General features: G+C 49.2%; 2 protein-coding genes across 3 annotated transcripts; both read right to left on the bottom strand.

Annotated features, from left to right (window-relative positions):
- Window positions 1-2,737: 2,737 nt before the first annotated feature.
- On the bottom strand, window positions 2,738-17,147 carry ABCF1 (ATP binding cassette subfamily F member 1). Of its 2 annotated transcripts, none has more exons than XM_061195918.1 (25): window positions 17,022-17,147; window positions 11,922-11,968; window positions 11,624-11,722; window positions 11,338-11,467; window positions 11,150-11,187; window positions 10,955-11,065; window positions 10,208-10,282; window positions 10,013-10,126; window positions 8,956-9,060; window positions 8,574-8,696; window positions 8,095-8,195; window positions 7,912-7,997; window positions 7,457-7,596; window positions 7,223-7,371; window positions 6,842-6,925; window positions 6,517-6,641; window positions 6,214-6,326; window positions 5,919-6,090; window positions 5,742-5,816; window positions 5,588-5,658; window positions 4,311-4,343; window positions 4,058-4,226; window positions 3,782-3,846; window positions 3,615-3,687; window positions 2,738-3,469 (listed from the first exon to the last, which is right to left on the bottom strand). In XM_061195918.1, exons 1-25 carry the CDS (start codon window positions 17,092-17,094, stop codon window positions 3,303-3,305), a joined length of 2,538 nt encoding a protein of 845 aa, XP_061051901.1. In that variant the 5' UTR covers window positions 17,095-17,147; the 3' UTR covers window positions 2,738-3,302. The 2 variants fall into 2 exon arrangements, with proteins under 2 accessions (XP_061051901.1, XP_061051902.1); XM_061195919.1 differs by having other exon boundaries at window positions 11,338-11,464.
- Window positions 13,863-15,224, bottom strand: LOC133094375 (annexin A1-like). Its single transcript, XM_061194914.1, has one exon. The coding sequence runs from the start codon at window positions 15,156-15,158 to the stop codon at window positions 14,118-14,120; it is 1,041 nt and encodes a 346-aa protein (XP_061050897.1). The 5' UTR covers window positions 15,159-15,224; the 3' UTR covers window positions 13,863-14,117.
- Window positions 17,148-19,993: the final 2,846 nt, after the last annotated feature.

Raw genomic sequence — 19,993 nt, 5'->3', positions numbered from 1 at the left:
CACCATGTTTCCTGTGACATGCTCCAAAGGCACCACTGAGTCCTACCTTTGCACTTCTAACAAACTCCAGGTGACGCTGCCGCTGGTCTAGGACACGCTGAGAACCACTGCCCTAGAGCAGCCATCAGTTCAAGCGTTTCAGCTGCTGCACCAGCACCGGCAGCACAAGGCCAACTTCTCACATTCCCAGGCCTCCTCTGAGTTGTGTACGGCCACAGGGCTCCTTCCCGACTTTCATCTTTCCCACTGTAGTGCTGACAGTCTTCCCTAAAACGTCTCTCACATGTTCCTAAAACACAGTCCTGCCTTGGCTCTCATGCCCCTCAAGGACTCATCCTTTGGTCATCCTGTCCACATTCTACAGGTGAGGGAGAACGCCCAGGGCACTGACATCAGAAAACTAGGGCCCCCAGCCCAGGAACTCTCCTTTCCAGGCTGGGTGACCATGGGCACGTCAGCGTCTCTGAGTCTGTTTCCTCATTAGGAAGGTGTGGAGAAGAGCAACTAATTTTTTAAAACACTTCTACGGTGCTCATTATGAACCACATTAGTGCATGATTTGTAGGTGACAAAAGATTGTCGTGAATAAAAATATTTAATTGTTAACTAAATTCCATTTTTCAGGTTTTGGGTTACCCACATACTGTACTACTGTGTAAATGTGTAATTTTTTCCTTTCGAGCTCCATTTCTATGCTGCTCTTTTTGAAGAAGTGGCATTCTTTTGCCCATATTTAAAGTGCATTATTATAGTATATATATTGAGGAAAGAAATAAAACTTGTGCCCATGGATGGAAGTTATTTTGGAGCATCTGAAGTATTTGTAGTGAAATCAGCGGTCAAACACTTAAAATGCAAAATGTTGGTGTTCATTTTATAAACAACATTCCCAGCTATTTTGTGTAACATCTCATCTAGACTAGTGAACTGAAAAATTTAAGTGCAAAGTGTAGAGTGTACATGAAATACATGTAACAAAAGTAAAAAAAAAAAAAAAAAATTAAAGCACTTCACAAATAATTACTTATCTAATCCCTTAATAACCTTGTGAGGTAGGTGCTTTTTATCACCTTCATGTTACAAATGAGGAAACAGGTACCACCAAGAGGCTAAGTCCAAGGTCACCCCGTTAGTAGTGGACTTGAAGCCTACTCCCATTGTTCTACGACAGACCAACTTCGTGGAATTGTGGAGAATACTTTCACATGTAACATCTTACTTGGCACAAGACCCTGATGCTTTTCCCTCAAATTCCATGAGGGGTGTTCCTTTATATCTAACTTGGAGACGTACCCAACGGCACCTCTGCAATCATCTTCACACCAAACCTTCACTTTTAGCGTAAGACTCATAATTGAGGTCCAGTATTATTTGGCCAGAAAATAACTTCCCCAAATTAGACATCCCAAGTTAGTAAATCTTAAATGATTCTTCATATTTCCTCCGGAACTGCACACATCTGACCATCCTCTCTCCAACTCCCACACCTGGCTCTTTCCATCTGTCCTTGCCTTCTATCCCCCTCTCTCGTATCCTAATTCAGGATTTATTACCTCATCCCCATAACGAAAGTTCTGGGGCCCGTCCCATAAGTCTCTAAAGTCCACCTCGCCCATCACTACCTAAAATCACTACCAACCAACCACTTGCCACTTGGGTTTTACTTTCCAAACCCATCTCTCCAATCTAACTCTAATAAGAAAAGTGGCCACACCAGCCATGTTCTCTCATTAACTCTCAAATAGTTCTTTCTTCTTTAGATCTGCCTTAGACCTCCTCTTTTCCTACATTCCAAAAATGGCTCCCTGTTCCTCATTACTAAAATCCTGGGACTTCCCTAGTGGTGCAGTTGTTAAGAATCTACCTGCCAATGCAGGGGACACCGGTTCAAGCCCTGGTCTGGGAAGATTCCACGTGCTGCGGAGCACCTAAGCCCGTGCACTAAAACTACTGAGCCTGTGCTCTAGAGCCCACGAGCCACAACTACTGAGCCCATGTGCCACAACTACTGAAGCCCACGCACCTAGAGCCCGTGCTCCACAACAAGAGAAGCCACCGCAATGAGAAGCCCGCGCATCACAACGAAGAGTAGCCCCCACTCGCTGCAACTAGTGAAAGCCTGTGCGCAGCAACAAAGACCCAACGCAGCCAACAATAAATTAATAAATAAATTTTAAAAAAAGAATCCTTACTATTTCAAGGTCCACCCTCAAGTGATCCCGCCAAATAACCAAGTTCTGGATAATCTTTCTCTTCTATGAGCTCAAGGCAACTTAGAATCTAGAGCACCACACATTTGGCAATTAATCGTATCACGCTATACACTCATGTCTTATTTTCTAAATCTTCTCTATCTAGACTATTCATGAAGGCAGACCTTGTCTCTTCCCTTCTTGCATACCGCACGGTGCTGTACATGTTGGCTGATTTAGTAACGTCTGGGAGGATCAGCTCTCTGGTCCCTGATACCAGGGCGGAGCTTGGATAGTGAGAAACCCGAGTGTCCTAGTTGGAAGGGATGACTCACTTTCCCTTGTCCTTGTCAGAAGGGCTGTGGGAAGGGAGGGAGGCTCCTCAAACAGAGAGCACCATCTAAAGGGCAGTAAGACTGCAAGTTAGACCCACGTGTACTGGTGGGGAAGAGAGGATACTAACCGCTGCTAGTAAACCGAACAAAGCAAATCAAGAGTAAGAACAGTTCCAGTTCCCACGAAATCTCCAAACAGTGACAGGGCGGTGCAACTCCTTTCCTTTATTTCTTCCCCTTGTAAAGGGTGATTCGAGTTCAGCAGCATTCCTTTCCTGCCCCCAAGTCCCCAACCAGACTAGAGACTGCACACACCAAATCCTGGGTGACAGCACAGGCCTCAGAACTCTCCTCCAGCTCTGAGCTGCACCAGCTGTTTGTATCAGTTAGGCCAGCATTAAATCCACCAGAAAAAAGCAGCACCACTCACAGAACAGGGCAGCAGCTGGGCCTGAACCTTTGAGGCAGACCAGACGCAGGCTTCTGAGTGAGGACAGAGTCTCAGACAACTGGCCACACGAGCTTGGCTGGATGGAACCCCATAACAAAGCTCACCTCTGCTTGTACAGAGGGATTTCAAGGACAAGGCCAGCTCAGTTATCTGAAGAGAGCAATCAGACAAGTCTTTCAGAGAAGAGGAAGCAATCAAAGCGGTATCCTGGTCACATCAAGACCACGCTCCGCCTTCATGTACCCGAGTAGCTGCTGCGCCAGCTGCAGACCAGAGCAGGCTTCCGAGTGGAGAGGAGACGAGGGGATGTCCAGGAAGGAAAGCTCACTCTCGGGGCCGGTTGACCACGACTTCACCCAGGGCCTCCAACACCTCCCGCTTGTAGTCTTCGAAGTCACCATCGATCTGGCTAACGCTCTGCTCCTCCACCACCCACAGCTGGCAGTTGGTTTCTGTGATAAGTCGGGCATCATGGCTGACGACGATCACAGCTTTGAAGAAAGATGGCGAGAACGGAGGGCAGGGAGGAAGGAGGAAGAGGGGAATCAGAACCTGAGAGGAGGGCGCCCAGCTGAAAGACACCACAGCCCGGTCCCCAAGGCGGGGAGGAGGAGGCCGCGCCCTGAGCTGACTCACCACCCTTGTATTCGTTGATGGCCTCCCCAAGCGCGTCGATAGACTCAATGTCCAGGTTATTGGTGGGCTCGTCCTATGGGGGAGGAGGCATCCCGTGACTGAGAGTTACGACTCCTACCTTTCCCTTCTGTCACCCTTGCCCCAGCCCTGCAGTCCAGCTCACTCACCAAGATGAGGACATCGGGCTCCCGACAGGCCAGCTCTGCAAACACAACTCGGGCTTTCTGCCCACCTGTAGCAAAGGGAAAGGAGATCCACCGCACCTTTCACCACCTGACATTTCTCCAGGTAAACCCTGAATGTGTGTGTGTGTGTGTGTGTGTGTGTGTGCGCGCGCACGCAGTGAGGTCCCCCAAGTCCCAGTTCCTCTTTCCTCCTGCCTCTAGGGACAGTCTGCAGGTATGAAGGCTAAGGACGGGGACACCTGCCCTGGCCCCTGGTACCAGAGAGTTTGCAGATCTGGATGGTGTGGGCGTGACTCTCCAGGCCGAAGCGGCCCAGGCACTTGCGGGCATCCTGGTAGGGCAGGTTGAAGCCCCGCTGCAAGTACTCGGTGGGCGTCTCCTCCATGTGCAGCTGCTCTGCGTACTGCTGGTTGAAGAAGCCAATTTTCTGCCCGAGAGGAGAGGGAGGTGGTCGGTCAAAGTCATACTTCCTCTGTCGGCCTCTTACTCCCTGATCCCCAAAGCCACTTACCAGCCGGTGGTTCTTCCTCATTTCCCCACGAGTCTGCAAGGAAAAAGCAAGGGGGGAGCTAAGGGGAAGGGGAAAGGAGCTGCAGCTCCACACCCCAACTTTTCTGAAGGGGAGCTAAACACCAGAACCGGGCTGGGAACAAGCCAGTGTGAGAAAGGGGACACGGGCGTGCTCCTGAACGTGACCAAGGCAGGCCCAGGAAATCAGAAGCAAGAAGAGAATCAAGGAGGGGGAGACAAAAAGCAGAGATTCAGAACCAGGAGCAGACTGACCACAAGTAAAGGACCCCCATCCCCAACCCCACCTTCCAGCAAGATGTTTTCAGGGTTCCACCTCAGATGGGGATTAAGAGACAGTTTGTGGGAGGATCTAGAACACCTTTCTGAAGATCTACTCTCTGTGGGTGTGAGGCAATGGGCCCTCTCAACACTTTCTTGGAGGGTGGACAGAAGGCTACAACCCACCTAAGCACTACATAACGCCGCAAAAGTCCCCAAAGCAATTCTAGGGAATTTATCCTAAGGAAAACTAAATTCATGAACAGGTATAATAAGACTATTTACTATAATTTTGCCCTTTAGTGAAAAATCAGAAATAATCTAAACGACTGACATCAAATAAACTATGGCAGATCCATACGAAATGAATGCACACATAGGATACTGGCATGGAAAAACGCTTGATGTACATTATCTGGAAAAAGCTGGTTACAGAACAATTCACACGATAGGCCACTTTTGTTAAAAAAAAATTATATGCACGCTTGTAAAGGAAAAAAGGAGAAAGCAATCCATCAAAATTAGTACAGGTGACCTCTAGATTTTTCTCTGGCTTACGCAATTTCTTTTTTTTTTTTTTTCAGCTGCGCCGCGCAGCTTGAGGGATCTTAGTTCACCGACCAGAGATTGAACCCGGGCCCATGGCAGTGAAAGCTCCGAGTCCTTACCACTGGACCGCCAGGGAATTCCCTGGCTTGTGCAATTTCTAACCACTCTACAATGGGCATGTATTTCTTGCATAACCGAAACACATGGCAGGGGGCGGAGGGGGAGGTGCGTGCCCCTAGCCTGGCCCCACTTCTCCTGGCTCTTCTCCCCACCTGATCTAAACTGTCCTCCTCTACAGCACCTCTCCAGGAAACACACCATCCATGACAAGTTCTGTATTTAACTCTCCACGGCACGGAGGGGCCCCCGACTGCAGCCTCTGGGGCACAGCCATGTGCTCACGCTTCCGCTCGCTCGTCGCCGTCCCCCCTTCCTGGCTCCCGGACTCACCGGCGTCAGCTTGCCTGTCAGCAGCAGCAGCAGGGTGCTCTTCCCCACACCGTTAGGGCCCACGATGCAGACTGCCAGAAGGAAGACAGAGGTCAAAGAGGCGAGGTCCCCAGAAACTCTCCCCGGGGCTCCTGAGCCTCCCCTGCCAACTCACTCCTTGAGTCCATGTCAATGCCAAAATCCAGATTCTTAAAGAGTGGTTTCTGCCCCTCATAGCCAAACGTCACACCTGAGAGGCCAGGAAAAGAAGCACTTTATTTTCTCTTCAGAGTCCCCCGAGGGTGCCCCGAATGTCCTGGTGTGGAGGGAAGGCACGGCCGCGGCCGCTCACCGTGCAGGCCCAGCACCGGAGGGCTGAGCGGCGGCGGGTCAGGGAACGTGAAGCGCACGGTGTACTCCCTGGGGCGCTTCAGGAGCTCGGGGGCCTCCTGTGACTCCTCATCCTGGTTTTTCCTCCGGCACTTCTGCTGCTTTCGAGTCAGGGCTTCCTTTGTTTGCTTTTCCTGGGGAAGAAGGGGAAAGGGAGACATCCACACCCTTCACAGAAGGCCTCGAAAGGCAGGCAGGGCCCGCGTCTTGCTCCTTCTCTTGAGAAGACCCCCTCCCAGGAAGACCCAGGTGCTCACCGCCTGCTTGGTCGACTTGCCGCCCGCCTTTAACTCCTTCAGCTTTTTCTCCTGCTTCTCATACTGCTTCAGCAGTTCCTTCTGCTTCTGCTGGTACATCTTCTTGAAGGTCACTGGGGCAAGAGAGGGGAATGGGCATCGATGGTTGTCCCTCTCCCCAGCAGGACGGGGGAGGATGGGGGCAGGCGTCATTGTCTAGAATTCTGAAAGACTCAGAATTATCACCACAACCCTACAGGCCCTCCCTCCCAGGCCTTTCTCCAGGAACCACCCCTTTCCTTGCCCCCAAACGATCCTCCTTACTGTAATTGCCCCTGTAGTAATGGAGCCGCTGGGCATCAAGATGGATGATATCGGTACAGACGTCATCCAGGAAGCCCTGGTCATGGGAGACGATGAGCAGCGTCTTCCGCCAGCCTTGGAGGTAGCTGGGTTTTAGAGAAGTGTGGAAATGTCACAATGGCCAGGTTAGGGTGGAGTCAGGGGAAGCAGACAGAGCATGGGGGGCAGGGAGTGAAAGAGGTGGGGCTGGAGTGAGAGCTGTCAAGGGCAGAGTGGAGACCAGCTAGAGGAAATGAGGGCAGAATGCGAACCAACGATGCAAAGGCTGTAATCAAGGGCTACTCACTTATTGAGCCAGATGACAGCGTTGAGGTCCAGGTGGTTGGTGGGCTCATCCAACATCAGCAGCGTGGGCTCCATGAATAGCGCCCTAGAGGGCAGGGCAGCAGAATGCACAGTCAGGGGGAAGACGACCCTTGCTCAGAGAACCCAGAGAAGCCTCTGGTAAGTGGAGCCTGAGACCATGAACACTCCTTCCCAATCTCTCCTTAGACAGTTCCCAGGCAGGAGACACAGAGACAGAATACACCCCCAGGTAGGGAGAAAAGACCCTGAGTCTGACAAGGCAGACAGTAAGGGAGGGAGAAGACGGCCTTAGAAGAACGGGAAGAAGGGAAAGAGCCCTGGTGGACGGAGGCTGGAAGGGAGGATGGTGAGGGGGGCCCACCTGGCCAGGGAGACGCGCATGCGCCAGCCCCCCGAGAACTTCTGTGTGGGTCGATTCTGCATCTCAGGGTCAAAGCCCAGACCAGCCAGGATCCGGCGGGCTTTGGCCTCTGCAGCTGCCGCCCCGGTAGCCCGCAATTCCTCATACACCTGGGAGGAGGGAGAAGAGGACACATGCTGTGAGGTCCCAGGAGCCCCCAGTCTTAGCCCGTGTCCCCTGCGCCATCTCCTCTACCTTCTCGAGCCTCTCGGCAGCCGCGTCATCGCCCTGCTCCAGCTGTCCCTGAAGCTGCCGCTCCTCTTCCAACAGCTTCAAGCGCTTGGTGTCGGCTCGGAGAACAGCCTGCACGGCCGGTGTCTCATCGGCTACCACCTCTGGGGGAAGGGGAGAAGTCAGGGTGTCCCAAGGGCCAAGCCTCCTATTCCCTCTTCCCTGCAGCTCTGTTTCTGGTTTGCCTGACCCTGCCCAGCTCTTTGTACTTGTTCCAAATAAAATATTCTCCAGTCTCTCATCTCTTCTCCCCCTTCTTTAGCGCCATTTCCCAGTCCCCAGTCTCCCCACATAACCCTTCCAACTCTACAACCACGGTTTCTTCTATTCTTGGTTGGCTCCTGTACCCCAGTGGCGGCCCCCCTCAGGCCCCTCGGTTTCACCTCCCCACCAAGCCCCTCTCCCACCAGCGGCCTCACCCTGCTCACAGAGCAGCACGTCGATGTTGGGAGGGATGCTCAGGGCTCGGTTGGCGATGTGCTTGAGGAGAGTGGTCTTGCCCTTGCTGGGGGATGAGAGCTTTTAGGACCAGGCCGCCTCAGAGAAGTCTCTTCTCCTTCCAGCCCCGCCCCTCTCACAGCTCCAGCCCCTCCTCTCCTCACCCATTGGGTCCCACCAGCCCATAGCGGCGGCTGGCGACAATGTACAGGTCTGCGTTGACAAACAGCTCCTTGCCGTGGGCGGAGATGCTGAACTTCTCCAGCTGCAGTTGTCAGGGAAGGAGCGAGCACATGAGAACTCTCCCTTCCAGACAGCAGCTGCAGCTTTCTCTCTGTAGGGAAGCCCCCTCTTCTCACCACACCGGCCCCTTCCCCAACCACTGCCTCTAATCGGAGTCTCCAAATCCTAAGCGCGGCCAGCCTGTCCCGCCTTGCTTCCCTCCAAGGGTGGACCCTTATGCTGGTTCTTCTATCTTCTCACTCAAGTTGGCAGAACTCAAGGTGTAGAGAACGGCTCCAAGCTTTCTTCCCAATGGACTTCCCATTCATACCCACTTCCTCGGTTGCCGTGGCCACTCAGGGGAAGGTGAGAAGTGGCATGTCCCTGGGTGAGCTGGTAGAGGGGCCCCCTCAGATCTTACCTTGATATCAGATGCATTTTCTAACATGGCCTGGCGGGAAGACACCTCTGCTTGCGACACGGAGAAGTCATTTTCAGCAGCATTGGCTGCTTTTAATGAAGCCACCTGGCGCTCATACTCCATCTGAGAAGGAAGGAAAAATCACATTTGAGGCTATTGCCTGCCACTTTCCCATCACCACAATACAGCCCCACGTCACCAGACACCGACACAAGGCTCACAGAGCGCAATTATTTCCTTACTCCAACTGTTCTACTTGACATAGCACCCAAAGCGCTGCTTCTCGTCCCCTAATTCACATGTCCCCTACTTGAAGCGTTAAGGAAAAAAAAAAAAAAAACAGATTCTCCCACCTTTGACCACCAAGAACCCAAGGTTTTACCTGTTTCTTCAGTTTCTTCTTTTCCTTCTTGCTAAGGTGAGCGTAGGGATCATCAGCCTTGGACTCCCCTTCTTCCTCCTCCTCCTCTCCTTCTTCCTCTGAGCCCTGTGAGAACCAGGGGATGGTAAAAACAAGGGACCCCTTCTAGAACTCAGACTTCACATCACGAACCCCCAGTTATACAGTCAGCTCTGTCTCTCTCCACCAGGGTCCTGAAATACACTGGTGGATCTGCTCCCATTCTCATACCTGCCCTGATCTCCTTGCAGCCCTGTATCCATTTTTGCCACCAGAAATGGTATGAGTATTTACGTATGAAATGTAACAATGTATGTGTACCTGTAACTATGTACTGTAACTATGTAACTGCCAATACAGAGTAATTGAGGGTTATATGAGGTTCTTTTTCTCATGTATCAGTGGCCTACACATTAACATGCAGGGAAAAGGTCTGGAAGCCCTAGCATACAGTCACTGAGAAATCCAGCAAAATCAGAACTAGCAAGTGCTAACGGTACGAGGGAGCTCAGAGATCACTAGATCACACAGATGAGAAAACTGGGACCCAAGGAGATGGAAAAATGTACTCAAGGTCACACAGTGAGTGGCAAGAGCCAGAACTCAGACTGGCTGAGGCTAAGGCCCACATCATTTCCTCTCTGGATCAGGAGTTGCCAATGATGGCCCTTGAGCTAAGAACGGTTTTTACATTTTCAAGGAATTTTTCCAAAAATAGAAAAGAAGAAGAATATGCATCAGAGATTACATATGGCCTGCAAAGCCAAAAATATTTATTAAGTGTCCCTTTATAGAAGTTTGCCTGGGACTTGGCTGGTGGTCCAGTGGTTAGGACTCCACGGTTTCAGTGCCATGGGCCCGGGTTCAATCCCTGGTTGGGGAACTAAGATCCCGCAAGCCGCGTAGCAGGGACAAAAAAAAAAAAAGTTTGCCAACTCCTGCTCTGGAGAGTAAGAGCACCCCCAGATCCTGCCCCCTGCCCAAGGGCCACAGAGTCCTAGTCCCTTAGCCCACCTTCCCCCAACACCAAAATACAAACCTGCTCTGCCTTCTTGGCCTTCTCCTTCCCTTGCTTGGGTGGTTCCTCTTCTTCTGTTATTTCCTCTTCATCCTCCTCCTCTTCATTGTCCAGAGCAGCAAATTTATTTTGAGGCTACCAGGGAAAAGACAGCAAGTTTGATGAAATGCTCTAATTCCTGAGACCCAGCCCCTCCTCCTGCCTATACTCCCTCACCTTGGCTTTCCCCTTTGACTTCTCCTCCTTTCCCTTTTTGCCCTTGAGCCCTGGCTGTTGTTCCTGAGATACAGCCTGGAGAAGACACACACAGACACACACAAATTAATTTGCTATATTGTAGCTTAACAAGAGTTTCTAGGGAGTCTAGGAGTAGCAGTTAACTATACTGAGTCTGCCAGGGAGAAAATGAAACCCAGAAAAACCCTAGTCTCCGGCTGGATAAAGATAGTGAAGAGACGACTAGAGAATATCAGCAAAGCTAAGGGACTGTGAGTCAGGCAAGTGAGCCACGTGGGTGAGATGGCCCTAGCAATGGAGGGCTTCCTCAAGAGGACAAATCTCGAGAAGAGGTAATGGATGTGGGCTTAGTGAAGGTGTTCTAGGAAGAGGGAAGAGAAGGCATAAAGAACAAAGGTTTCAACACACAGTCAAGCTGGATGCCAAGATGTGATCAGGCTAATCTGAAAGGTATACATGGAGAAGTCCCAAGTAACCCTGCAGAGGGGTCCAAGTGGAAGGGCAAAGACCCGAAGGCCTTTGTTTTATATTTTGAGTTTGAAAGCAACAGGATCACTGTAAATTTCCGAGTGATGAAGAGTATTTTAAAAAGCTGACTTTGACAGTGTAAGCAAGACTGGCCTAGAAGAGCTAGCTGAAAAGCAGGAAAAGAAGCCGGGAAATTACCACACTGTGGCCAGAGGTGCTACACGGGGTGGGAGTGACTGGCAGAGCCACCACTATCACCTTATTGATCCGATTTTTCTCTGGCTTGGCTGGCTTAGGAGGATGTTTTTCTTCCTCCGCCTCTTCTTCCTCACTCTGATCCTGAATCAGGGCTGCAAAAACATTACCACCCTGGAGAATGAAAGGGCCAGAGAAGTCAGCGGGATGGTTAAGGCTGTACCCCTGGGGTCTCTGTCTACCACACAGATGGCTTACCTTGGTTTTCTTCCCTCCTCGGGGTACTGGGGCAGGTACTGAAATGACAAGGGGAGAAGGTGAGACAGGAAAGGAGAATTACAATGTCCTGCTCCTTAATCTAATCCAACTCCAAAAGCAAGGAATGAGGCTCCTGACTCTTCATGACTAAAGGGTTCCAGGTACCCATTTCCCCTCAGGACATTTACCCTCCTCCTCCTCATCACTGGCCGGCGCTGAGAGCTTCTTAAGACGCTCTATGAGCTCCTTCTCCTCTCCGTCATCATCCACATCCTTTTTCCGACGGCTTTTTCGAGTGTCTCGCTTCTTTTTTTGCTGCTGAAAGCCAAACAGTGAGAGAATGAAGCCCAGGCCGCTGCTGTATCTCTGCTCCAGAGAGAGCTCCCCGTCCGCTGAGTGACCCAGCGCGGGCTGCAGAGGAGCTGGCGGACCCATGGAGGCCTCCATGTAGCGGTGGGGCCCGGACATCTGTACCTGCTGCTGCTGCTGCTGCTGCTGTTGCTGCTCCTTCTCCTTGAGCACTTTCTTTTCTTCCCCAGCCTGTCTGTCTTCTACTGCCAGCTCTTCGAAGAACTATAACGGGAGTTAAGATCTAGGTAAACATGGCTCAGAAACCAACCAAGCCCTTCACCACCACACACGAGCCCAGGGACCTTCCACTCCATCCCACCTTGCTCCCTCTCCTGACAAGACCTCGTCCCCTCCCTTGGGCCCCCACCGCCTTCAAAGGGCCACCTTCTGCTCGGAAACACCCACAGTCCTCTCTCCTCACCGTCTTTTTGGTCTTCCTGTCCTTCTTCCCTTTCTTCACCACTTTGTCTAGAAGGTTAAGCAGACATTGTGAATGATGATTTGCAAATTCCAAAGCACCCTGATCTCTCCTGCCAAGCTCTCAGTGGTCCCCACCCTATTTACTGTTTTTCTAGCTCAACTACCGCTCCCTAGACATTGGCACTGTCCCACAAGACAGACAATGGTGGCTGGTCTAGGCTAGCAGTGGGAGGCAGAGAAGGAGAATCCACAGGGTGATGGCAGAGGTGAGAAGTAAGAGTATTCAGAGATGACTCCAATGTTTTTAGCTGGCAAAATTAGCTGGGCTATTGGTACCATTGATTAACGCAGGATATACTGGAAGAGAAGGACCCCTCTCCCCACCCCTACCACCCACTGGGGAGAAAGGTAGGACAAAAATATGAATTCAGTTAGGGATATGTCATTTTTGGAACCTGCAGGCCATGGAAACAGAGCCATCTGGTAAGTCAACAGACACCTGGGTCTATGCCGCACCTGCTCCACTCGCATTTCTAGCACAAGTCACGCTGTGTTGTACTTAATTGGGCATCGGTCCTTCATCCTAGAGAGTGACCTGAGAGACTGCTTAACTCGTGTTCCCAGGGAGCAAAGTGGGAAGTCGATGAAAGTTTACTGACTGAACAAATTCCGACTTCTCCTTTCTGTCCATCCCCATTTCCCTGAAGGCAGGGGACTAGGTCTAACTCCCTCCCACATCAGACTGGGAGGCAGCCAGCAGCCTCGTGATTTCTCTCCACGCCCAGGCCTATCCACTATCACATTCGTCTCCCAACCATCCCATCCACCCACTGCTACCCAATTCTATCCAAAAGCACTCCTGCAATCACTTAGGTTTTTTTCCCCCAAAAAACCCCAAAACAAAGGCTTTCTGCTATCTACCACATTGAATATTCTCAGACCAGATTTCCACCTAGTCCATAGTAATCATTTATTCAGATACTGAGCATCTACAGTGTCAAAAACTGGAGATAATAAAGGACAATCCCTATAACTTAGGGCCTCACAGACTAAAAGGGCGCATCCTATCTTGTCTGCTATCTCTGTTTCCCTATCCATACCCGTGTTCTGGACACTGGCTTCTCCCCGCTCCTTGGTTAACTCCCAGGCATGCTTATGCCTGTCTTTGCTTAATCTGTGACCTCCATCCTGAACACATTTCAAAATCTGATCCCCATATTGGGTGACTAGCGTGATGGAACTGAAAAGATGTGCAGGAGAAAATAATGAAAAGTTTTATAAGCTATTCCAAGGAGTCTAATCCTAAAGCCATTAAGAAGGAGGATTCACTGCAGTACACGAGAAGGAATGACATGATCAGCGCACCCTAACAACACTGAGAAGTGACTCAGACACTAATGTATCTCCAAGGACTAACACAACCACACCTCCTGACCGTAGGGAGAGAAGCCTGTGCACAGGTTCAAGTGTGAGAAAGTATTATCAGCAAGGAACAGGAAAAGGCTAAGTGTGGCTAAAGCTATGCTATATCCTCCACGTCTCCCCCTCTAACGGCTCCTCCCCTTAGTAAGTACATCACTGAAGTGGCTACTAATTTCAAAGCCAAGTAAAGCACTGTCCGTAACCTTACAATCTCCTCCCCCAATTACTGTTTCTATCCTTGTCTTCACTGAGTCTCAAAAGTGCAGTCCACACTAGCGCCACCTCCTCATCTCCGGTTCCTTTTTGAATATACTGCAACCTGATTCAGCTGTCATCTTCTAATGAATACTACTTTTCTCAAAGTTGTCACTGTCCCCTTAGTTGTTCAACCTGAAAAGGTTTCTTTGCAGTCCTTATTTTGCTTGATTACTTGGCAACATTCCATGCTACCGACCTCCTCATCCTTTTTTTTTTTTTTTTTTTTTGTCCTGTAAAATCATTTTATTTTCTGTGACATAAACATCTTTCTCAAGCAATGTTACTAGAACAACCTCTTTATGGGGTTTTATAATTTGGAGTAAATATATTTTTAAAAAACTTATCTCTATTATATAGAGTTGAATAAAAAATGATTTATAGGCTATACTTTTCAGGAAGGAGTTACTAGACTATATTCCTGTTGAAGAAACTTTCCTATTTAAATCTATGATATGGAATGGAAAGATATGGTTAATAAGTCTTCTGATCAAAAAGCTTGAGATCATCAAAGGAATGTTTAGTCTCCTGCACAGAGAGACACCAGGATTTTTTCATAATCTCCCTTGGTTTCATCCAGGATGGCTTGGCAGAGAGAGATGCCATACAACTTCTGATAGCATGCTTTGATGTCATTCATGTCGATTTCAGAACGGGAAACCATAATCCTGATCAGTGTCTTGTGACGAGTTCCAATACCCTTCATGGCCTGATGAAGCTTCTCAGCAAAGAACATTGATTTGCTTGTGACACACTTCACAATAACTGTGAGGCATTTCTCGATGTCACCTTTCAACTCCAGGTCCAGAACTTTGTTCATGTCATGCTTGCTGTACTTGGAGTACTTCTGAAACACTCTGCGAAGATGGGGATAGCTTCTGGTGGTAAGAATGGTGGTGAACACATTAACATCTGTCCCTTTTCTTCTTTCTCCTGCTTCATATAAGTCCCTGGCGTCCGTATCAACCAAGTCGTCATTTATGGCAAGCTCCTCACATCGGTCACCCTTAGCAAGAGAAAGCAAAGCCGTCTTATAATCTCCAGATGTGTCTGAGATGATGTCTTTAGCCAGATCTCTCTTCAGTTCTTCTCTATAGACTCTGTTAATTTCTCTGATTTCTGTGTTAGCTCTTGATGCCAAAATTTCATTCAGAGTGTCTTCATCAGTTCCAAGGCCCTTCATGGCAGCATGGAGCTCATCAGCATCAAACCGGGCTGGAGTTTTCAACAGAGCCAAAGCAACTTCCTCAAGGTGACCTGTGAGGGCTTTCTTCAGAGCTTCATCCAGGGGCTTTCCTTTTTCCTGGAGATAGGCTGCTTTGATCTGCTGACGCTGGGCATTGTTTCTCTTAGTTAGAATTTCAATGATGGTTGCTTCATCCACACCTTTAGCTGTGATTGCTTTATGCAAGGCCTCGACATCTGAGCATGGATTAAAGCTAGGACAGGGGCTCACTGATGACCCAGGACCACCTTTGCATCCTTTCACAGCTTTAATGTATTCCTGCTCTTCATTGTCAATAAACCAGGCCTGCTTGAGGAATTCAGTTACCATTGCCATTTTTGAAGGATCTTTTTTTTCCGCCTCTGTCCAAAGACCTAAAGAGAGATTCTTCTCTGAACGGCTCACGCTCTCCTCATCCTTTTAATTCTCCTTTCCTGTTGCTACTTAGCGTCAGGGATCCTGCTGCTGCTGGTCTGCCTCTAGTTTCTCTGGCTGCTCGCCTTTCTCGGTCTCATCTCCTCAGCCTCCTTCTCTACCTTACTTCCCTTAATTGTTGAGGTTCTTTTGGGTTCCCACCTTCTACGTCTTTTCGCTTCAATCTGTATACACTCTCTAGGGGATGCCCCGTACAACTACACTCACCTGTGTCCTTACTCCTAGTCTAGAGCTCTCTCCACAGCCACCCAACAAACTTTCTCCTTGCCATCTCCTCTTAAAATTCCCCAGAAATCTCCAACTCAGCATTCAAAAGCTGACCTTACCTCTTCCCGCTCCCCACTCTACAGCCCACTACTGCTTTCAATGAATAGCCTACTAACCGCTGCATTATTCAAGTGAGTGTCAGCCTTAATTCTTCTCCCTTGATTTAGCTGGTTCCCAGTTCTAGTCAATGCCCTGGCTTACTCTCTTACCACTTCTCACCTGGATCATTACCAGAGCCTCCTAAATGGTCTCCCTCCCTCCAACCATTCCTTATGCACTTCAATGGGTCCTCCTTCTTAATGTTTTTAGGACTAAGTTCCTTGGAGCAGTGTATAAAGTCTTTCATTATCTGTCTCCCTCACGTCTTTCCAACCCCATCACACTAGTCACACAATACTGGAAACCAGCCAGGCTCAACTACATCTCTACCTCTGCACTAACTGCACCCTCTGCTTACTTAGGATGTTCTTCCCCTTGCTAACTCACACTGATCCTTCAAGAACGAACTCGGCTATCACATATTCCTGGGAGGCTTTGCTGACACTCCCACCCTATCTGATAGATGTTGCCCCTCTCTATTCTAGTCCCATAGCATTCTCAAGACATTCATCACACTCTGTCAGCCTCTGCCTGATTAATGCTCTGTCCCCTCTACTAGACTTGCCCCTTCTCGATAGGCAAGGCTTAGCTTTCATCCCTACACCTCCAGTTCTTCTGCACAGCACCAGGTACAAAGTAGGCATCCAATAAATGCTTGTAAAGTTAGTCACTGTATACCTACTATAATTATTTGTGTCCATTTTATCTCCCTCTTGAAGTACCTTCAAGCCTGGTAGGATGTCTTCGTATTTTTTTCTCCCCTCCCCAAAGCACAGCAGTTACACTGCATAATTAAAAACAGGTGCTCAATAAACATCCGCTGCTTTTAAGTAAACCTTAATCCTCCATTCCAACACCCAGTATCTATGCTCTTGCTCCAGTTGAGTCAGAAAGGTGTCTTACAGAAAGAGCGCAAGGAGTCATCCTCTCTTAAGAAGCAGGTGGGATGATGGGTTCCACGGGTGAGTGAGAGTGTGAGTGTGAGAATATGTGTGTGTGTGCGCGCGCGAGAGAGAGGAGAGGAGGTCGAGGCACAGCTTATATCAGTATGTAAGTGCCGGATGTGGAATACGGTGTGGTGGGGAAGATGTCCAAAAGAGAAGAAAACAGGACTTTCTCAGTTTTCCCCAGCTCTCCCTCGGTACCATACGCTCTTCCTCGTCTCTTTCCCAGTCTTAACTGAAGTTCCTGCGTGACACGCCGGCACCTTTTCTTTCGCCCGCACCCCAAAAGCCCTCCTGCCAGGGCAAACTCTTTCCGACCCCACTGAACGCATGCGCAGTAGCCCTCGCACGGCCCGGTCAGTCTCGCGCCCCGTGACCCTCTCCTAAGACACGCACACACTTCTCTCTCTTCTTCTCTTTCCTATATCCTTCCCTCCCTGCCTACCAGCCTCACCTGTGGGGCTCGTGGTCTCTCCGTCCCCGATCCACTCGGGCTCCGGCGGCTGCTGCTTGGGCCCCTTCGGCATCGCGGTGGCAGTTACAGCAATCTTGGCGGCGCCGGGTGCTATTTCCGGTTCCGGCAGCTTGGGGCCCGGAACCAGGCTGGCTCTCTACGCCTGCGCTGTCGACCCCGCCCCCGGACGGCCCACAAGCGCGCCGCGCCTCCATCTCCCGGGAGCGCTTGCGGCGGGGGTCCGCCCACTCGGGTCGCGACAGCAAGTTTATGACGGTTGGGGAACCCCAACCCAGTGACTCCGCGACGCCGCGTGACTAACGACTGAACATAATAATTTCCGACTAGTATGACAGAGTGAAGTCATCTTTTTTCTTTTTTTTAAGAAACTGAATGCTACCTTGTACCAGCCCCTTACGTCTGGTTAGGAGCAGAAAGGCGCAGTCCACCGACTCAGGAAGAGGCCTTGTCGGTCAAGTGTTGAGATGTGTCACAAAATCCCGAGGGGTAGAGGTGTAAACGAGGAGGAACTCTAGCCTAACAAACAGAAATCACGGTGCGGTGGAGCTTCAGTTCACCTTTTTTTTTTTTTTGGTAACGGCTTTTCTGAGGTGTAATTGAGTTACCATAAACTGCATGTACAGTAGACAGCCAATAAACTGCAAAGTGTACACTTTGATAAGTTTTGACATGTACACACCTGTTAAATCACCACCACAATCAATATTTGGGTCACTTCTTTTTTGTGTGTGTGTGACTCTTGGATTCATTGGAACTTACTGACTTTTTTTTTTTAGTAAATGTATTTGTTTGTTTTTACTTTTGGCTGTGTTGGGTCGTCGTTTCGGTGTGCGGGCTTCTCATTGCAGTGGCTTCTCTTGTTGCAGAGCATGTGGGCTCTAGGCGCACGGGCTCAGTAGTTGTGGCGCATGGGCTTAGTTGCTCTGCGGCATGTGGGATCTTCCCAGATCAGGGATCGAACCTGTGTCCCCTGCATTGGCAGGCGGATTCTTAACCGCTGCTCCACCAGGGAAGTCCGGCCTTGGTGTTTTTAAGAGCTGGGCTGGCCCTCACATCTAGACCATAGTGCTCTCACATTGAACATAACCTCAGAACACCCATGCCAGACAAGGCCAATCTGTGACTGTGAGGAAGTAAGACAGAGTCTATAATCTTGTGTAAGTGCAGACAAAAACAAGGTTACTATGCAAACCATAAATTCTAAACAGGTCCCTCTCAGCTAAAATGAGTAGTGGCTGCTTTTTTGCCAGTTACAGCTTCAGCCATGTTTCATTTCTCCCCCCAGAGGAGACTCCGTTATCTGTGGGTTCCACATATTCGGATTAAACCAACCTAGGATCAAAATATTAGGGGAAAAAAGAAATTCCAGGAAATTCCAAAAAGCAAATCTAAATTTGCTGCATACCAGCTACTACTTACATAGTATTTACATTGTATTTGTAACTATTTACATGGCATTTACATTGTATTCAGTATTATAAGTCACCTAGAGATGACAAAGTATAGGAGAGGATGTGTGCAGGTTATACGCAGATATTATGCCATCTTATACAAGGGACTTGAGCATCCTTGGATTTTGGCACATGAGGGGGTGCTGGAACCAATTCCCCATAGATACCGAGGGATGACTATTAAAATGTGAAATCATAGAATTGCTCCCACTTCCTGGGAGCACTCAATCTAGATTCCCCACTTCCTTGAATCTTCCCCCAAATCACCTAACACAAACCTGTCACTCCTAACCGTCTCTTAGTGAGATCTCTGCAGGTGATAAACCCAACTTTGTTTAACTAGAGGTGGTTCCTGTGTGGTTTTTGGCTGGAGGGCACTGACACTTTTACTGTCTTATTCTCTATTTCATGTCCAAATTCTAGCAGGGAGGCACTGGTAGAGGATGTTCATCCTCCTCTAATGTTTTTACCTGCGGAAGGGCCAAGAGTTTGCTTAGTACATGGCTGCCTGAATAAAGAGTACTTTTCAAGCCTCACTGGGGCCAAGGATTGGCCACAGGACTAAGTTATGGCCAGTGATGTGTAAGTTAAAGAGGGCATGTTAGCTTGGAGGTAGTTTCCTCTGCCCTTCCTCTGTCCTGAGGCTTGGAGCATGGATAAGTGAGCTAGAGTTTCACTGCAGACTGTGAATAGGAGGGTCTGGCCCCAGGAATCATGGAGCTGAGAGCTGGGGGGAGCAGGGGTTCTGAATGCCTGAGGACCTTGTGGTGGCATGATTGTCACACATGCCTTGTACTACTTCTTGACTTGTGAGAGAAATAAACTTCTATCTTGCTTTAAGACTAATTTTAGTTTGTTACAACTGAACTTAAAACTCATAACTGGGCCATAATAAGTGCTTAATATTTAGAGTGAATGAATGTATCCACGCTCATAGCTTCAACCACTACCTATATGCAGGTAACTCAGATTTATGTCTCTAGTTTTAATCTGAGTACCAAATCTGTATATCCAACTACTTACTTTATATCTCTCATTGGATGTCTTAAAAGGCAGCTCAGATGCAACCATTCCAAAAGCAAATTAGTGGCATTCTGCCTGTTTTCTTCTAATACCTTTTCAAACAGCATTTGGTTATGCGAGCCAGAACGACCCGACCCTGGGAAACCTAAAATACTTTCATTTTGGTCTCTTTATTTCCAAATGTTCACGTTTCTTCCACTCCGCTACCCAAGTCTATACCACGACCTAGTGGTCTAGCTCCTTCTCCTCCTCCTCGCCTCTCACTCTCCCCATCTCCTCTTAGCAACACCTTTGCCTGGACTCTGCTCTCCTACCTCACCTCCTGCTTGTGCTCAGAGCTTGTCTCACCTGCCATCTCCCCAGACTCCATTTATTACATGCTTCCCCACCACGCCTCGCTTTTTTTTTTTTAAATATAAATGTATTTATTTTTATTTATTTATCTTTCGCTGCATTGGGTCTTTGTTGCTGCGCGCG

Source organism: Eubalaena glacialis, chromosome 7 (assembly GCF_028564815.1).
Source record: "Eubalaena glacialis isolate mEubGla1 chromosome 7, mEubGla1.1.hap2.+ XY, whole genome shotgun sequence".
NCBI lineage: Eukaryota > Metazoa > Chordata > Mammalia > Artiodactyla > Balaenidae > Eubalaena > Eubalaena glacialis.
Note: the sequence above shows the minus strand (reverse complement) of the source record. Positions and strands in the feature narration are given on the sequence as shown.

What these genes read in the sequence shown, in the direction of transcription:
- ABCF1 (XM_061195918.1), bottom strand. Translation starts at nt 17,094, where the DNA reads ATGCCGAAGGGGCCCAAGCAGCAGCCGCCGGAGCCCGAGTGGATCGGG. An exon ending in ATGCGCGTCTCCCTGGCCAG is followed by an intron (nt 6,926 to 7,222) that starts GTGGGCCCCCCT and finishes CCTGCCCTCTAG; the next exon opens with GGCGCTATTCATGGAGCCCA. An exon ending in TGAGGAAGAACCACCGGCTG is followed by an intron (nt 4,227 to 4,310) that starts GTAAGTGGCTTT and finishes CCTCTCGGGCAG; the next exon opens with AAAATTGGCTTCTTCAACCA.
- LOC133094375 (XM_061194914.1), bottom strand. Translation starts at nt 15,158, where the DNA reads ATGGCAATGGTAACTGAATTCCTCAAGCAGGCCTGGTTTATTGACAAT.